At 45.6% G+C, this 19,049-nt stretch overlaps 1 protein-coding gene across 7 annotated transcripts in view; it reads right to left on the reverse strand.

Moving 5' to 3' along the window:
* The window catches only part of NRG1 (neuregulin 1), a 761,379-nt gene that overhangs the window by 177,130 nt on the left and 565,200 nt on the right, over positions 1-19,049 (reverse strand). For 5 of the 7 annotated variants that reach the window (XM_038403298.2, XM_043514726.1, XM_038403303.2 and 2 more), the window contains 2 exons: positions 7,731-7,781; positions 3,655-3,705 (listed from right to left, as the gene is read on the reverse strand). The exons of 1 other annotated variant lie outside the window; for it this stretch is intronic. In XM_038403298.2, coding sequence (XP_038259226.1) covers positions 3,655-3,705; positions 7,731-7,781 — 102 coding nt within the window. The remainder of the gene's footprint in view (positions 1-3,654; positions 3,706-7,730; positions 7,782-19,049) is intronic. One more of the 7 variants, XM_038403299.2, reaches the window with a different exon arrangement.

The following is a 19,049-nucleotide window of genomic DNA, read 5'->3' on the forward strand; positions in this document are numbered from 1 at the left end:
GAGAGCAGAGGGTCAACACCAGGTGCTGCCCTCCACTTCAGATCAGAATAGAGACTACATAGCAGGACCATGGGAGGAGCAGCTGTGTGGAAGTTCCTGCACACCCTGGAAGAGCTCTCTGGCCTGGCTTGTCATAGGCTTGCACAGCAGGCAGTGATGCATGTGGACTAGTGGACACAATTGGCAGAGAAGAACCACAGCTGCTATTTCAATCCACACAATGGCACTCAAAGAAGAGGAAGCCAGTGGTGCTGGAACAATATAAACCAAACTGTAAACTCTGTATATGATGGAAACCACTTCAAGCCACGGGATGCAGCTGCACCCTTAGCACCAGCACTTATGGCAAGAGCTGCATTGCCGCCAGATCCTTTCTCCAGGTTGGAGGTGCTGGATTTCACCTTTCTAACCCCCCCCCCCCGCACTTCATCCACCTAGAGCCCAAATACTCTGCCTTCTCACACATTGCATGGGTTTGGTCTTTAATGAATGATAAGGCTGGAGTTTAGTCCAAAAAGGGTTGGGGTTTTCCTCTCTCTTTTTTATTTTTCAAGAATAAAGACAGTCAAACACCCGGTTAAGTAGCTCACATGGGTTTTCTGAACCAGGACTTTCCGAACAGGACTGTTGAGAATCTATTTTAGGAAAAATAAAGTTGGGGCTTTTGTGGAATCAAGGCCATATGGAAATAATTCCACTGCATCAGTACAGGTGTCCCTGTGAGTGAGGAATCCTCATTATTCAGCAGTACCCTTTCAGACAAATGTTCTCCCCTGAGGTTTGAATCTTTCCTTTGACTCTCTTACAGGTTTTGACTCTTTTCAAGTCCAATGTTTCCCACTGCTATTGCTCATTAGTTTGAACTAGTTTTACCCCTAGAACATCAAGGATGACACTTGTTCTGTGTGGAAGAATGAAAAAGAGAAACCTCCTCTTCAGTTTCTTCGCCTTCTCCCAACCAACAGGCGCCCTGGCTTCCTGACAGCCACCACACCCTCCCACTGTCTCTCCACAACATTTCAAGGCCCCTCGCATTTCCATAAATCCTTGGACAACTCCCTGCCATCCTCATGAAGCAGAACCACCTAAGCCCTTCCAAGGTCTGATTTTCCTCTCCCCTCAGCCGCAAGCCCATCTGACTCTTCTGTCCTGCAAACAGTTCCCCCACGCTGATCCTGGCTAAGATCCCAACATAACTGACTTCCACTCCTTGATCCCAACCCCTGGAATACCAGCAGGTCAAAAGTGCTCGGAAACTCTTCCTCGTGCAAATACAGCATACACAGAAACAGTGCCCAGCAAAACACTCTATGGAACATCCAATACACAGAGATCACCCACCCACTTCTCCCCATGCAGAGATTTTGCTGCAGAGCTCCTTCCTGTGCAAGGTTCTGATTATGACTGGTACTCCACTAATTGTCCGGTGCATTATCACGGCACATGGTCACTTTAGAATCTCATCACATTATAATTTTACAAGCAAGAATACATCTTTAGGGACACTTTGTAAAATAAGAGCAAGGCCATGCAACACAATATTTGACTGTCATGGTGATGAAGCAGAGCATTTTTACAGCAATTCTCTTAATTCTGCAAAGCCAACCAAATTTTCCTTTCTGGTCTTAAGCATGCAGTTAACTAAAAGCACGTGATACCAAGGCACTGAGTTGTCTTGAGGGTAAAGTTTCAGAATTACTTCTCCCTCACCAGCATCGTACAGAAAAGAGTTTGGGTTGTGAGGGATTTGTTTCAGGTCACTGCAGCCCTAAAAACAGAAGAAAAATGACTTCCATCCCTTAATTGCTCAGATGACCTCAGCAGCCCTTGCTAATGATAGTGCAAAGGCCTCTAATTACTAGTGATTTGCTCACTTAGCTCATCCAATCCTGCAAGGGAAATTCTATCACACAGAATTACAGTGACAAGAAAAATAAAAGCTATAATTTAGTTTTCAGTATTGAATAATAAAAAATAAACTTAATGGATACTATCCTGTAAGTATAATTTACTTTGAATTTGGAAAACAAACCACCTGACAGTGCTATCACTGGTAAGTTAGTATCATCCATTGAGCCTTGCATGATGAAAGAAGATATGAACAGGTTTTGACTGAATTCTTTTCTACTGATCCAGATGAACTGTTAATTACAAGCACCAATACCGACATTTTAAAAGGAACTAGTGATTTTGAGGAGGGCACCTCAATTTTTGGGTGCCAAACTTGACACACCTTAAAGGGACATGATCTTAGAAAGTGGTGAGCACCCGCCCACTGAAAACCAGGCACCCTTAAGATGTTTCAAGTTGGGTCCCTGCAAAAATGAGGCACCTAAGATCACTGGTCACTTAAGAAAATTTAGGCCAGGGCAATGTTCTGAGATTCTTTCTTGTGTTTGGCTGATGGCAACACTGCTGGTATGTTTTTTGAAACAACATCTAATCTTCTCAATGTGGTGGAAGGAAAGAGTTTATTTTACCTCCTGTGTCTGTTACAAGATTCAAAACAACTACTGTGAAATGGGCATGACCCAGTCAAATCAGGAAAAAACCCTAAATAACTTCATACCATATATGGGGGCCTAATCTTCAAACATCTCACCTTGCCATGCCTTGTGTGTCAGTGTCTACCCATGTGCAAAGCGAATGTAAAACACGACCATTCTGCTTTGGGAGCATTTTGTCTACCCGAGGGGCAAGGCTGTAGGGTCTACTTGTGCTCTCTCAACAGTTTTCCTGTTTAATTCTACTGACTTGAATGGAGTGACTCCTCATTTACATCAGTGTGTGAGCAGAATTAGGTTACGGAAGTCTAAGAGGCTATTTTAAATACCCAGTCCTGAGGATGCCTTTCAGGTGGGTTGTCTTTTTGCCCTGCTGTTATGCCTCAAAAATGTAAGATCCCATTTATTACTCTGACCTTGCAGGCTGAAAGATTTTTGCCAGCCTCTAATTTCTTATTTTCCCTCGACACACAGTTAAAAGCACCAATCAATCCACTAGCTAGAAAAAAATCTGCAGGCATTAATCTTATTTCTCATTTTAAGTACAGAGAATATTCTGAGTTCCATGTCCAGGCATTTGGCTTTGAAAATGCCATATTATGCTCCTACAGTAGCTATTAAACATGAACTAAGGGCATCTATATATAGTTTGCTATACTGTGCAGAATACATTTTATAGAAACACTTGAACTGTCATGAGGGATCATCAGACCAATGGTCCATTTACCCTGGCAGTAGTCAGTTCCTAGTGGTTCAGAGGAAGATGAGCCCCGCCCTACCAATTGTCCAATCAGTTATACAGGACTCCCCCACAATGGGGAAATTCCCAGTAGGGGACTTTGGTGGTTTCCTCTCCCTCTGCACTGCCTGAGTATGGCCCCTCGACCTTTCTGAAATAATACATTTTGCCCTCAGGCTGTAAAGGTTGGACCATCTCTGGCTCTGGCTCTGAAGCTCAAAGACTGATACAATAGCATTCACGAACACTGACACTTAAAAATATATTGCTAGTCCCAATATGCAAATGGGTTGCTCCCTATCACTTACTGTATCTCTGGGATAACTTCATTATCCACTCATGCAGCTAGAGAGGAAAATGTGTGCCTGGAGAGCTAGTTCTTAAAGACTTGAACTGTTTGTATGTACTTACAGGAGGAGGCATTAGTTCCTTCTGTTGATGCTTGTATCCCAAGCACGGGCTCTGCAACACACAGAAGGTAACAAGAAGGTCATAAAGAGATACAAAAAAAATCACATTGTATTGGAAGATCTTGAACTTATCTTCCCCAGAAAAAAAATAAAGAAAACCACCAAAGGAAAAAAAAAGAAAAACAACTCCAGAAAGAGAGGCACTTCAAAGTCACTACAGCAAGGGGCACACCATGAATAAACAATTAATGCAAAAATGATCCATTGTCCTTGGAGGGAAACATAAGAAAAAATTGGCAGTGATAGGAACAACGTTTTCAGCTGCCTGTGACAGAATCAGGGGCCAGCCGGAAAGCAGAGGGCCTGAAAGTGGCCATTCTCTTCTACGTACTGAGCAAGGAAATGCCAAGAGCAAGTAACTCTCTAGAACGACACCAAATGGATCCTCAAGGCTACATGAAATAATAGCTGTGCTTAGGGACTGCTGTGACTAAAAAGAGAGCAGCATCTACGAAAGCCACCAGTTTTGGACATATCCACAGCTGGAAGGGAGCACAGACACAAAACTGTGAAAGGAGGGTATGTTCAAGAACAAAACTGTACTTAGTGGCAGCACAATGTGGTAAAAAAGAAAGAATTAAGAAAAGCAGACTTAAGCAGGCAGAAGTGAATCACAATCTGTAGGGCAGGTGAAGCAACCAGTTCTGGGAGACATATAATGATGGGGTCGACTTCAGAAAAATTACTGGAAGCAATTAGTGTATGGAAGCAGGCTAATGGGTCAGTCAAACCAGGCCCAGACCTATTGAGACAAAAGGTACAAGTCCCAAATGCATGCAACAAAACCAGGGCATGTATTTAGGAGTTGCAAAAGTTCTATCCCTCGAGGGTCTGGCAATATATAGTGTAACACATGAGTACAGTAGTCATATGCAAAGGTGCAGGACAGCATCTCAGCTAGAAAGCAACAATACAGAACCCATGCAGAAAGAGGACTTTACTTGTGGTAGCAGTAGAACACCATGTGACCAGTGAGAAGAAGACAGAGCCAAGGAATGCCCGGCATTGAACAACAACGCCAAGAATGTATAGTGAGGTTTTTGATAGACCATTGGGCAGAGGTTAAACACACTGCCATATTCCTAGTAGAGATCACAGGGTCACAGGGTGGGTCACAGTAGGTACACCAGATGAATGGGATATTTATAGCCCATTGGGGTTTGAGAATAAGGCCCAAAAGGAATAATCATGTAGAGGGAAACCACACCTGACGTTAAGGTGACTCTGCAAGTTCCTTCAGCTCCAAAGATACAAAAGCAACACTCCTAAGCAACTGGATGGTGGCAGTCTAAACAGGAGCACTGTACACTAGTCCATCTCCAATCAACCAAGTGCTCATCTGTATTGCAGGGTGTATGAAATCCCAATTATTCTGAAACAGCTAGAGGATTCTGTAATGATTTACAGAGCAGAAGTAGCATAGATCCAGGATTAACAGCTTTGTGGGTATGTTTGGATGTACAAGAGCTGAATAGAGTCATCCCGACCCATCCCGACTCCATACCAAAGTAAGATGATCTCCTATGCTAAGTGGCCAACACTCTATTCAGAATTTTAGAGAGACAGTGGCTGGAAAGAGTTCTTTGATAAGTAGTCATCATATTTATGCACTTTAATACTCCCATTGGTGGAAAGTAGTTTTGATATTTACTATTTGGCATTAAATCTGCAAGTGCAGTATTTTAGTTGCAAATGTCCTTTTGAACACTCAGAGACCACATCATAGCCTCTGCCCCAGTCACAGCAAAGAGGAGAATATTCCTGTACAGAAGCAGGCAGTGGGAAGAACACAAGTAGCAAAATCGCAGTTTATGTGAAGAAAGAAGCGCTGTGTACAGGTTTTGTTCTTACATCACAGGGGGTGAGGAAATGAAAGCGAAGTGCAGGCAAGGGCCAGCATGACACTCCTCTGAACAAAACTGGCTCCAGTGCTTACAGGAGCCCTTTCTATTAACTGTTTGGTCTAACATGTCTCAAGTGAAGCAATACTGACAGCCACACTGAGAACATGAGCGAATCCTGGATCATCTGATGGGCATTTGTTAGACACCAGTGCCAAGATTTCCTAAGCTACCACACACAGAGATGCATCAAAGGACAGGCTGCAGGCATGCTCAATGCAAATTCTTGTGGTCACAATTTTCTCCTTGATCTAGTCTATAAATGTTGTCATCTCTGACTAAAAGCAGCCTTTGCCATTTACTAGGGTTACCATATTTGAACATTCAAAAAAGAGGACACTCTACGGGGGGAGGGAGAGAGGGGGAGATTTGCTCATGCCCCCCTGCCCCGCCCCAACTCCACCCCTTCCCCAGCCGCATTCTAACCCCTTCCCCAAAGTCCCCGCCCCAACTCCGCTCCCTTCCTGTCCCACTGGACCCCTTCCCCAAATCCCTGCACCGGCCCTGCCTCCTCCCCTGAGTGCGCTGCATTCCTCCCCCTCCCTCCCAGCCACGCAGAACAGCTGTTTCGGGGCGCATGTGCTGGAAGCTAGGGGAAAAAACCGGACACTCTCTCGAGTGATCAACATTCACTTTCTTTCTCGAATAATCAACATTCACTCTCTTTCTTGAATGATCAACTCTTCTTTGGGGAAAAATAATATTGGCAAAATCCTGGGCGTTTTTAGATATTTAAAAATTCCTCCCGGATGGTGATTTAAGAACCAAAAAGCTGGACATGTCCAGAAAAATACGGACATATGGTAACCCTACCAGATATGACATTCCAGAAGAGCTAGCGAAAGACCACGGTCCCTTTGCCAGCCCGGATCTGTGCAATTTCACAAATCTGTGGGATGTATGTCTTATCCACCCCAGTCTACAACTTCCTCATCCAGACATGGTAGGAGAGACATGACCATTTATAAAGTATCACTACAATGTTATATTGACCATCTACCATACAGGGACCTTTTGTAAAGTAACACTAATTTTTTAATTTTTTTTTAAAGAAAGACAGTCCAGTCTGAGTGCCCCTGGAGCCTAGAAACACGCCCCTCATACGCATGGAACACTTAACAGCAGAGCTGTTCAAGGGCAGAATGCTGAGAGGGACCACCAATTGGGCTATACACAGAAGAGTTCAGACCAGACTGAAACAGCCTCAAAGGTAGTAAAAGCACAGACCAAGAATAAGACCTGCATTCATGAAACCTGCACAAGGGCAGTACCAGACTGCAGATCCGGTCAGGTTAAGCCACCCATAGGAGAAAGATAAAGGAGGTGCTGGTGACGTGATCACACAGGTCATATGGAATCACTAAGGGACAAGAAAGTGTCACTATGAGCTAGCCAGGAACCTACTTGGGCCACATAGCCACTGAGGACCCATCTTACATGAATGTGAGATAATCATCGTGTAGCCTGCAAGGAAACATGAACATATGTGACACTGCCATCCTACAAAATGCACATGACAGGCAGAGAGTCAGATACAGTTACTTGCCAGTTAGAAAGATTCTGTTATGGACCAAGTGTAAAGATGTGTTCCAGCAGCTAAAGTGACAGGTTTCAGAGTAGCAGCCGTGTTAGTCTGTATTCGCAAAAAAAAAAAAGGAGTACTTGTGGCACCTTAGAGACTAACAAATTTATTAGAGCATAAGCTTTCGTGAGCTACAGCTCACTTCATCGGATGCATTTCCGATGAAGCAGCTAAAGTGTTACTAGAAACCTATAACCTATAACCTATAACCCAAGAAGAGGCCAGGTGAGCTGCAGCACACTGAGGGTTGCAGTGAACGATATAGGACAATGTATACAGCTCAGAGACACTGGAAGTTATGCTTAGCCCCTTCTTTAATTGTTTGCTAAAAAGCACCTCCACGTTAAAGGATTAAAAAATAGTTCACACCTATTTTAAAGTCACCAATGCAGGGCCAGTATTCAAGTCACTCTCACTCGCACATAATGGAGCTCTGGCTCCAGGCAAATTGTTATATGCAGAATGAGCTAGAGAGAGCAGACCTAGCTCTGAAGAACTAATTGGAGAGAGACAAGACCATTTAATTTGACTTACGTGAGGAAGTTTTTGCTCCTTCTGTTGATACAGGTGTCTTGCTGGACTGCTCTGTAAAACATAAAAGGTAACAGGAGGTTACAATATGGTTTCAGAAGATCCTGAACTCATCATTCTTAGCAGTAAAAAACAGTTTATCTGTTAAGAAAGGACTGGCTCAAGAAAAAAATTGAAGCTCTAAAAAGCAAGCTCAGACTTCAGCCTCAGGGGGCAAGGATGCCTATGGCCGTTGACTGTCTAGTAGTAAAATAGCTTCCTGGGGGAAAACTCGGGATGATCTATGGCTAAAATGACCCTGTTGTTCAAGTCTCTCATTCTCATCTGGGAATAATGGATCCATGGCAACTGAGGAAAAGCACACAAATGGCTGTATTTATGGAACAGTTCAATGAGTGTATTGAGTCTTTGTGCTTGTAAGCAGTTGGATTTTGCAAAGAAAAATTTCTGGTCATCCTATTTTACTTGTTCATGAATATATCCAATGGTATCCTCCTCTTCTTCATGGAAATCTTCTAACTCACATGCACAGACAACTCCCACTCATGGTGGAGGTGGAAGACTCTGCTTTGGAAGCCAGCATTCATGTTGCACAAAAGTGGAGTCAAGTTGTTGCTATGCAAAAGTCCCAGGGAACAACTGCTCTTGGCATAATGCCATAGGCTTCTCCCCACTTTGCTTGTTGATATAAAAGTCAGCGGCAATGGTACATGATAGTACCAGCACTTAGCTCCTTGCTAAATAGTTAGCAGAGTGTCTAATAAGTAGAAGGATGGCTTTCCGTTAGAGCGGGTTTCTGTGGGGACCCAGAGCACTGAATATCCATATCACAATATGCTATTGTGATGTCTGACTGAGTAGAACGCTCTTCAGCACATGTTCCTGGACTGTACATTTTCTGAAGTTGTCTAGATAGTTATCAAGCACTGAGGTGCTAAAGTTCTTTATCTCTGCACAAGTTACAACTCCATTGGTAATACAATATCTTCATGCTTGGCTGGAGAACGAGAAGGGTCATGGATGCCACCATTTCAAGGAGTATCGGGAACATCCTGCTTAGAATTTTAAGCATGCAAGCTTCCAGAAGATCAGACAAAAGGAATACAGAAGAAGATCGCAGAAGACACTTGGGAAAAGAACTCCAACAGCCACTGGCCATAGCATAGTGCTAGATCTTCCTGAACAACTGTGGTCTGTGCCCAACTGTTCAGCCCTGTCACATTGTTCAAAATATTCCAACTCCCTGAGACATTCAGACTGTTCCCATTTTCTGTAGTACTACAAAGATACAGAAATCCCTTATCGAGGCATGAGTTAGTGGAGGGACATCTGTCCACGATTTTCTTTCAAGGCAAATAAGACTACTAGATTGTTCTCTGTTCTTGATCCTGAGGTTGCACATGGACATGACCAAGATCAAGAACCAGTCTATGTAATTTCATTCAATGTAGCTGCAATCAAAGCTTGATGTAAGGCCTTTGTATTAGGATCTGTTCACCTTTCTGGCCTCCCTTTTTCACTAGCTCTTCTGTTTGGATTTTTTCCCTTGTAGCCCAGTTTCCTTTGGCAAATTTACTGTTTCTCTGGAACACTTGGTCCACAATTATCTCATGATGCCGGAAAAATTGTTTTGAAGTGCTCCCCCACTACTCTGTGGTGGGTGCTCTGCAAATGAATAGTGTACATATGCATATAAAATACTAGGGTCAAAATCTTGTCAAACAAGGTCATAGCACGTGAGGGTGCATGGCTGGGCACCAGTAAGGCTCTATGCAGCTTGCCAGGGATGGAGACAGTGCACTGATATATTATTTGAGCTGCCCAAACAATTAACCCTTGTTAAAAACGAGAGGGGACACGGCAGGTCTGGCACCTCAGACATCTCTGCATCAGGCCATATTGGAGCAACATTTTCTTTTCTTCTTAAAGAAACAGTGTTCCATTCAGTGCCTGTGCTGAGCTGGTGGAGCCTCTCTCATCGTTGTCGTTACAGGCTGAGCAGTATCAATCAAAGCTTAGCCCATGTTTCCACAAATACAGACAGCGAGTTGCATTTGTAATGGGAGATATGACCAGAAGCTCGGCACCAACAGGGCTTCCAGAAGAACCACATTCAGAAAACAGGTGGCACAGTCACACAGCATCAAGCGCGGGTCGTAACATTCACAGCTGAAGGTGTAAAACACAACAGGTGCTTATTATTGCTTATTGGGGACTGCATGCTGCACCACTGCTGTGATGCACTCCACACCGCACAACACCTGTAGAAAACAGGCTGAGGAGAAAGAGGAAGGTGGCCTGAAGGTAGCCTCCAGAGCTCGCAGAAGCAGAAGAGCAGTAGGAGGTTTTCAGTAGTGGGATCTTCAGCACTGTGAGGAGCTGGTGATCTGGAGAGTGGCTTCTGGCCCTCTCTTCATCTTCACATCTTGGTCTCCATCAACAGCAACAATGTGAATAGCCCCGTCCATTGTAAGTCCCCCCCCCCCACATATTCAGGGGTTCTGCAAAAATTTCTGTAGTGGGAGTGCTGAGAGCTATTGAAACAAACTGTAAACCCTGTATATGATGGAAACCAATTCGAGCCAGGCGGTGGGGAAGCACCTCTAGTTCCAGCACCTATGCACATATCCCCTTCCTCTTGGGGCACATCTAAGGTCTGTGAGAGGCGCTGCACTGTCAGGACTTAAACAAAAGACACAAACTCTTCTCTGAAAATGGAAACATTTGCCTGTTGCTCCTCCACTTCCCTAGGCAAAAATTGCAGAGGGAGAGGCAAGTGAAATGTTGGGTTTTTTGAGGTAACATGGAAGGAGTTCTCTGTGGCACCTCACTCCCACCGTCTCAATCCCCCCAGCCAGACCCAGTCTGCGCTCTCTCCCTGGCAGGTGACTGAAGAGAAGGCAAAGACCAGGAAGCGCTCATCAGCACAAACTGCCCGCTGTGTCTTCACTCTGATCCATTGTTCTCATCCATGAAAGCTGTGCCGGGATTTCTGAGAAAGAAGGGCTAAGCGCTTCGACAGCAAGTGCTATGTGAACTCAGCTGAATGGTCCACTTGCTGGAGTCTGACCTGACATGCCACCCTTTCAAATCATTCCCAAAGGTGGGCTGACACCCATTGTGTCCATGCCTTCATAAGAGCTGGAGGCACAGATTTGACACCACTAATGGATTATACCTGATCCAGCTGACATTAAACAGATGACCGCACAAACCAGGTCAGCAACGCTCTGCCCTATGAACCGAGGCCCCTCTGGCACAGTCAGCTAGCCATGCCTGGAGGAGGAGGGGCTTCACAGATAAATGGGGAAACAGACAGGAAGGCAAAGCGAGGAGCAGAGAAATCCACTCCTAAGCAGTGTTCCCCTCAGGGACTCCAAGAAAGAGGAGGATCCCTGGAATAAAAGGCAGATCCCATTTCCCTCACACGCAAAGGGTCCTGCTGGAATAGAGGGAGTTTCCTCCTCTAGAGCCTGGCAGAGAGATTCTGATGATCCAAAGCTCCAGGAAGGGATCCTAATCATGTTAAGAACAGAGAGTGCCTTTCTCAAGGGATAACTCCTGGTGCCATCGTCTCATATAGAAGCCACTGCCACATCTCTGCACTCCCTTTCTGCAGTGTTTTATGGCGAGTATGGGGTCTATGGAGGAGTTTGGTGAGATACCCATTTATGTTTAGTGATATAGTGTATGTATGAAAATATAATCGGACATGGAGGAATTGCTTTTAGCATGTTTCATTCACTTTCCAAGTGTTGGCTTTCATGTAGCTCCTGTAGAGTACCAAGCAACATTGTTATTAAACATTTTATTTCAAACAATTAATTAGGGTTATGTTGCTGACATACCAAAAGGACGATCTGTCCATTCATATCTTCATGTTATTTATTTATCATTGAAAAGCTGAGCTAGTTATCCCTACGGGTTTCCCCTCTAGCTCCTTGGAATTGATAGATTGGTCATTTTTATGTGACTCATATTCCTGTAGAAAGTTCCAAACGAAAGAGATACCCCTGTAAAAAGAAAAGGAGTACTTGTGGCACCTTAGAGACTAACAAATTTATTTGAGCATAAGCTTTCGTGAGCTACAGCTCACTTCATCGGATGCGATGTAGCTCACGAAAGCTTATGCTCAAATAAATTTGTTAGTCTCTAAGGTGCCACAAGTACTCCTTTTCTTTTTGCGGATAAAGACTAACATGGCTGCTACTCAGATACCCCTGTGTTTCTCATGGCTCCTTTGAGGTCATGCTTCCTGGTGCTTGCGAGAGCTCTGCCCCTAATCCAAATTCCTAGGGATATTTCTGCCTGATCTGATCTGAGTGGTTGCTGCTGTCATTTAATCTTTTAATCATTGAAAGCTGGCCAAAGGAATGGAAGTTGCCCACACACATCTTTTCCCCCTGCACAGCTATGTTCATAGCTCCTTCCCTCCTCATCCATTCTTGAGGGGTGCTGAAGTGGTGACATTGTTCTTCCTACTCAAATTGCACCATTAAAACAAATGCAGCTAGGTCCAGACCCTCAGCTGGATTCCACTGGCGGCAATGGAGCGATGCTGATTTACACCAGCTGAGAATCTGCCCCACAATTCCTAGCCTGGCCTCGCCAAACACACAAGAGAGAGGTAGTCTGGTCTCTTGCTCTAATCAAACCTCAGACTGATCAATATTGGGCCACAAAGGGATTTTTCTTCCATGAAATGCATTGCACAGTTGGCCAGGTACACTATAGAATTTAATGTTTGTAAGGCTGGGTTTCATTTATGATTTTATTTGCCTTCCTCTTAAGTATCAGACATTGGCTACCTCCAGAGGCAGGATAGTGGATTCCATGGACCAGCCTATGGTGGCATGAGAAATCTTGAATTCTTAACTGTCTCCATTTGACATGCTGAATGGTGTTATAGTACCAACACTATAGTGTTACACTGTAAAGAAGTCCACGCACTAATGAAATGGTGGCTGTACATCACCATTTCCAAACTGGGATGCGTAAAGTTGAAATCAGTGCAGGGTGTTCAGTACTTTTGAAAATACAGTTACTTCCTTCGGTATCTACATACTTTTGGAAGATACATTTGAAAACTCTGGCCTTAGTTTATATTACTGTATCAATGTTCATTTAGTACAGTTAAAATGATCCTTAAAAATAATAAAAGTAAGTAAAAAGTGTGCTGCAAGAACCCCTTTGCATAGGAAAAGTGACAAATTAGTATGTGAAAAGCAATTAGCACAATGAACTCAAATCCAAGTGCTCTCTATTTATAGATCTCCAAAAGAGTTTTGTGCATCTTTTCTGACCTCAGTTACAGTCCTTCTTAGGGAAACAAATGTGAAAAGGAAGGAGGCCAAATAAGAAGGCATTTTGTACCTTGTGGGCAAGTTACGCTCATTATAAATGAAAAGAGGACAGAAGAACTGCCGCATACCATTAAGACTGCTAGAAACTAGAAATTGTAATTTTTAGAATATTCTTATCATTTGATTTTAGTTGTATTTTTTAAATTAAAAAAATCTATTAATAAGGCACCCTACGTGAGAAATTCAAGTTCCTTTCATCTCCCAACAAATTCTACGAGAAGATCTGTCCAGCCAAATACAGTGCATAGCCTGGCAGGAAGAAAAAAAAACGCAGCATAAGGGCAAACCTGATAGTTTTCAGGCCTGCATTCCAAACACAAGGGGACTGCTTCGGACTTGGAAGGAGAATAGGGAAAACAAAAAACAGTTGTTAAAACATGATGAGTAGACTCAAGATCAATTAAAAGTAGCTGACTAGAACAAAAAGGGCTTCTGAAACACTCAAATAGCGGGCAATGCGAGATTCCTGATGGATCTCCTTGGGAATGGAGTTCCACAAGTGAACAAGACATACACCATCTTGTTGCTGAGTGAACCTGGGAATGGAGAGCAGATATGACCCACCCAGCCTTATCTACTGGGCATGGACTCATGGTGAGATGCTTCAACAGATCATGGAAGGTGGGCTCTGATTCATTCACTCCTGTCTCATGAAGGAAGCAAACAGCCATACACTTCAACCTCCAGATTAATTTCAAGGGAAGCTCAGTTAGGAGTGCATTACAGTAATTAATTATCTTAGAGATCACAAAAGTACATGGCAGTTGCATCAACCATTAGGATTTCTGAATGTGTTTTCAGATGGATTTGTATGCATGCCTTGGTGCTTTGGAGAGGGATATTTTAAGCCTTTAAATAAGGAAATAAATGGACTAAAAAGCATGCATGCCAGCAGTGGGGACCCATGTCTGATAGATATGGGAAGGTTTTCCAGATAAAAGCTACTCCTAAACACTCACCAGTTAGTGCAGTCCCTGCATAATGAGCACATGTATTCCCAGAAGGGGCCTCAGAACACTTTCCACAACCAAAAGGCTTCACCTAACCAGGTGTCAGTACAATAGGTAGGAGGACTTACTATCCAAGAGCAATTCCCAGCTGCTGAGAAGGGGTGGAAGTTCTGGGGTTCCTATAAAGAATTCTGCTTGGAGTTTTATCTTTTACATTAGACCAGAGGTCGGCAATCTATGGCACACGTGCCAAAGACAGCACGCGAGCCAATTTTTAATGGCATGCTGCTGCCTGCCAGGTCCCAGCCACCCGCACCACTCAGCCCGCTGCCGAACCCAGGCCAGGACCCCGGCAGGCAGCAGTGAGCCATTCAAGATCCTGCCCGCCCCGGCCCGCTCTTCTCCACCCACCTCCTAGCGGGGGCAGGGTGAAGAAGCTTGCTCCTGCCAGCTGCTGCTGCAGGGCAGGTGAGCTCCTCCCTCCCCTGCCTCTTCCCCCGGTGTCCTGGGTTCCTGCCCCTCCTCCTCTTCCTCCCTGCTGCCCATCAGCTGATGGCCCTTGCGAGGGAAGGGGAGAAGTGGAGCCGCAGCTCGCTCGCTGTTCCGGGGAGGAGGTGGAGAAGAGATGGGGACGAGGTCTTGAGGAAGGGGGGTGGAATCAGGGCATATCCCCTCCATCCCCCTGCCGTGAGCTGCTCTGTGCAGGGAGCTGGGAGCACCCCCACGACCCTAGCCCACACCCCCAGTCCTCTGCCCTGACCCCTACACCCCCCACAACCCTCCCAGCCCTCTGCCCTGACCCCTACACCCCCCCACAACCCCAGCCCTGACTCCAGCACCCCCCACACATACCCAGCCCCCCCACACCTTATGTCCTGACTCCTGCACCCCCCTCACATGCCCCCAGCCCTCTGCCCTGACTCCTGCACCCTCCTCACACACCCGCAGCCGCCTTCCCTGACTCCTGCACCCCCCAGACCCCATGCCCTGACTCTTGCACCCTCCACACTCCCACCCCCAGCCTAAGCACCAAATGGGAGCTCCTGCACCCCCTCCCCCCACCTTCCCACCTGCACCCCTCGCACCAAATGGGAGCTACCCAGGCACTCCACACCCAAACCTCCTGCCCCAACCCTGAGCCCCCTCCCTCATTCTAGATCCTGGCAAGACCCTGCACCCTAACTCCCAGCCTGCTCCTTCACCCCCAGCCCTGTGCTCAGTGCACTCCCACCCTCAGCTCAGTGCAGAGAGAGAGGAAGAGAATGGGCTAGAACCAGGGAGAAGGTAGGGCAGGCAGGGCCAGGATCCCAGACCAGCAGTGGGCTGAGAGGGGCCGGCAGCCAGGACCCTGGCTGGCAGGAGCCAGTGGATGGAACCCCAGACCGGCAGCGGGCTGAGTGGCAGCGGGCTGAGCCACTCAGCCCACTGCTGGTCTGGGGTCCTGGCCGCTGGCCCACTCAACCCGCTGCTGGTCTGGGATTCTGGCTGCCGGCCCCTTGCCAGCCGGGTCCTGGCCGCAGGCCCTGCTCAGCCTGCTGCCGGCCTAGGTGAATGGAACCCCAGGCTGGCAGCAGGCTGAGCAGGCTGGTGACGTAAGATCAGCATTTTAATTTAATTTTAAATGAAGCTTCTTAAACATCTTTATTTACTTTACATACAACAATAGTTTAGTTATATAATATATAGACTTATAGAGAGAGAGAGACCTTCTAAAAAACGTTAACATGTATTACGGGCACGCAAAATCTTAAATTAAAGTGAATAAATGAAGTCTCGGCACACCGCTTCTTAAAGGTTGCTGACCCCTGCAGTAGTGTTTCACTTTTATTTTCTTGTAACCAACTCTGATTGTTATGCCTCATTACTTGTAATCACTTAAAATCTATCCTTCCGTAGTTAATAAACTTGTTTTATTGTTTTATCTAAGCCAGAGTGTGCTTGGACTGAAGTGTTTGGGAAACTCCATTTGAGTTAACAGGATTTATGCATATCATTTTCTATTAATAAAATGACGGCCTTTATGTGAGCTTGTGTTATCCAGGAGAGGGCTGGGCAGTGCAAAACGCACATTTCTGCGGGACAGTCTGGGACTGGGAATTGGCTGGTGTTGCCCTGCAGTAATTCAAGAGTAGCTGCCCGTACCACTCATACAATATAACTGAAAATAATTTACATGCTGGAAGGTGGGTGTGAGCAGACCAGGAGTGGCTGCTCTCACAGCGAAGCAGTGTAAAAGGCACTCCAGAACTGAGGGGACACAGCTGTTCAACAGTCCAGATTGTACCCTGGGGAACGTCACAATCTTTTAATATAATCTCATTCTCAGAAACAGCTGAACAATTTTAGCTGAAATTTAAACAAATAAATACATAAATTCAGCCCAGGTCAGACACGTGACAAATTTCAGCCCAAACAAGTGAAGTCTGATAATGTTATACAGCACTGAAAACAGGATCTTATAACAGAAAGTGCAGAACATTAACTATAGGGGCTGCTACCACCTCCACCTAATTTATGTTTGTACAGCAACTAGCACAACAGGACTGGATCCTCTAGGTGCTACCAGAACTCAAATAATTAATACTACTACATACATAAGACTATTCTTTATTATTGCATTTAGAACGTAATAAAGACGTAATAAACGTAATAAAGTTTAGAAGTGTGTGCAACAAGAGTGATGTCATGGTGGGAGTCTGCTATAGACCACCGGACCAGGGGGATGAGGTGGATGAGGCTTTCTTCCGGCAACTCACGGAAGCTACTAGATCGCATGCCCTGATTCTCATGGGTGACTTTAATTTTCCTGATATCTGCTGGGAGAGCAATACAGCGGTGCATAGACAATCCAGGAAGTTTTTGGAAAGCGTAGGGGACAATTTCCTGGTGCAAGTGCTAGGGGAGCCAACTAGGGGGAGCGCTTTTCTTGACCTGCTGCTCACAAACCGGGTAGAATTAGTGGGGGAAGCAAAAGTGGATGGGAATCTGGGAGGCAGTGACCATGAGTTGGTTGAGTTCAGGATCCTGACGCAGGGAAGAAAGGTAAGCAGCAGGATACGGACCCTGGACTTCAGGAAAGCAGACTTTGACTCCCTCAGGGAACAGATGGCCAGGATCCCCTGGGGGACTAACATGAAAGGGAAGGGAGTCCAGGAGAGCTGGCTGTATTTCAAGGAATCCCTGTTGAGGTTACAGGGACAAACCATCCCGATGAGTCGAAAGAATAGTAAATATGGCAGGCAACCAGCTTGGCTTAATGGTGAACTCCTAGCGGATCTTAAACATAAAAAAGAAGCTTACAAGAAGTGGAAGGTTGGACATATGACCAGGGAAGAGTATAAAAATATTGCTCGGGCATGTAGGAAAGATATCAGGAGGGCCAAATCGCACCTGGAGCTGCAGCTAGCAAGAGATGTCAAGAGTAACAAGAAGGGTTTCTTCAGGTATGTTGGCAACAAGAAGAAAGCCAAGGAAAGTGTGGGCCCCTTACTGAATGAGGGAGGCAAGCTAGTGACAGAGGATGTGGAAAAAGCTAATGTACTCAATGCTTTTTTTGCCTCTGTTTTCACTAACAAGGTCAGCTCCCAGACTGCTGTGCTGGGCAACACAAAATGGGGAAGAGATGGCCAGCCCTCTGTAGAGATAGAGGTGGTTAGGGACTATTTAGAAAAGCTGGACGTGCACAAGTCCATGGGGCCGGACGAATTGCATCCGAGAGTGCTGAAGGAATTGGCGGCTGTGATTGCAGAGCCCTTGGCCATTATCTTTGAAAACTCGTGGCGAACGGGGGAAGTCCCGGATGACTGGAAAAAGGCTAATGTAGTGCCCATCTTTAAAAAAGGGAAGAAGGAGGATCCTGGGAACTACAGGCCGGTCAGCCTCACCTCAGTCCCTGGAAAAATCATGGAGCAGGTCCTCAAAGAATCAATCCTGAAGCACTTAGAGGAGAGGATCATAGAATCATAGAATCATAGAATCATAGAATATCAGGGTTGGAAGGGACCCCAGAAGGTCATCTAGTCCAACCCCCTGCTCAAAGCAGGACCAAGTCCCAGTTAAATCATCCCAGCCAGGGCTTTGTCAAGCCTGACCTTAAAAACCTCTAAGGAAGGAGATTCTACCACCTCCCTAGGTAACGCATTCCAGTGTTTCACCACCCTCTTAGTGAAAAAGTTTTTCCTAATATCCAATCTAAACCTCCCCCATTGCAACTTGAGACCATTACTCCTCGTTCTGTCATCTGCTACCATTGAGAACAGTCTAGAGCCATCCTCTTTGAAACCCCCTTTCAGGTAGTTGAAAGCAGCTATCAAATCCCCCCTCATTCTTCTCTTCTGCAGACTAAACAATCCCAGCTCCCTCAGCCTCTCCTCATAAGTCATGTGCTCTAGACCCCTAATCATTTTCGTTGCCCTTCGTTGTACTCTTTCCAATTTATCCACATCCTTCCTGTAGTGTGGGGCCCAAAACTGGACACAGTACTCCAGATGAGGCCTCACCAGTGTCGAATAGAGGGGAACGATCACGTCCCTCGATCTGCTCGCTATGCCCCTACTTATACATCCCAAAATGCCATTGGCCTTCTTGGCAACAAGGGCACACTGCTGACTCATATCCAGCTTCTCGTCCACTGTCACCCCTAGGTCCTTTTCCGCAGAACTGCTGCCGAGCCATTCGGTCCCTAGTCTGTAGCGGTGCATTGGATTCTTCCATCCTAAGTGCAGGACCCTGCACTTATCCTTATTGAACCTCATTAGATTTCTTTTGGCCCAATCCTCCAATTTGTCTAGGTCCTTCTGTATCCTATCCCTCCCCTCCAGCGTATCTACCACTCCTCCCAGTTTAGTATCATCCGCAAAGTGATCATCCGGAAAGTGATCAGGAACAGTCAGCATGGATTCACCAAGGGAAGGTCATGCCTGACTAATCTAATCGCCTTTTATGATGAGATTACTGGTTCTGTGGATGAAGGGAAAGCAGTGGATGTATTGTTTCTTGACTTTAGCAAA

This window comes from Dermochelys coriacea, chromosome 5 (genome assembly GCF_009764565.3).
Source record: "Dermochelys coriacea isolate rDerCor1 chromosome 5, rDerCor1.pri.v4, whole genome shotgun sequence".
Taxonomy (NCBI): domain Eukaryota; kingdom Metazoa; phylum Chordata; order Testudines; family Dermochelyidae; genus Dermochelys; species Dermochelys coriacea.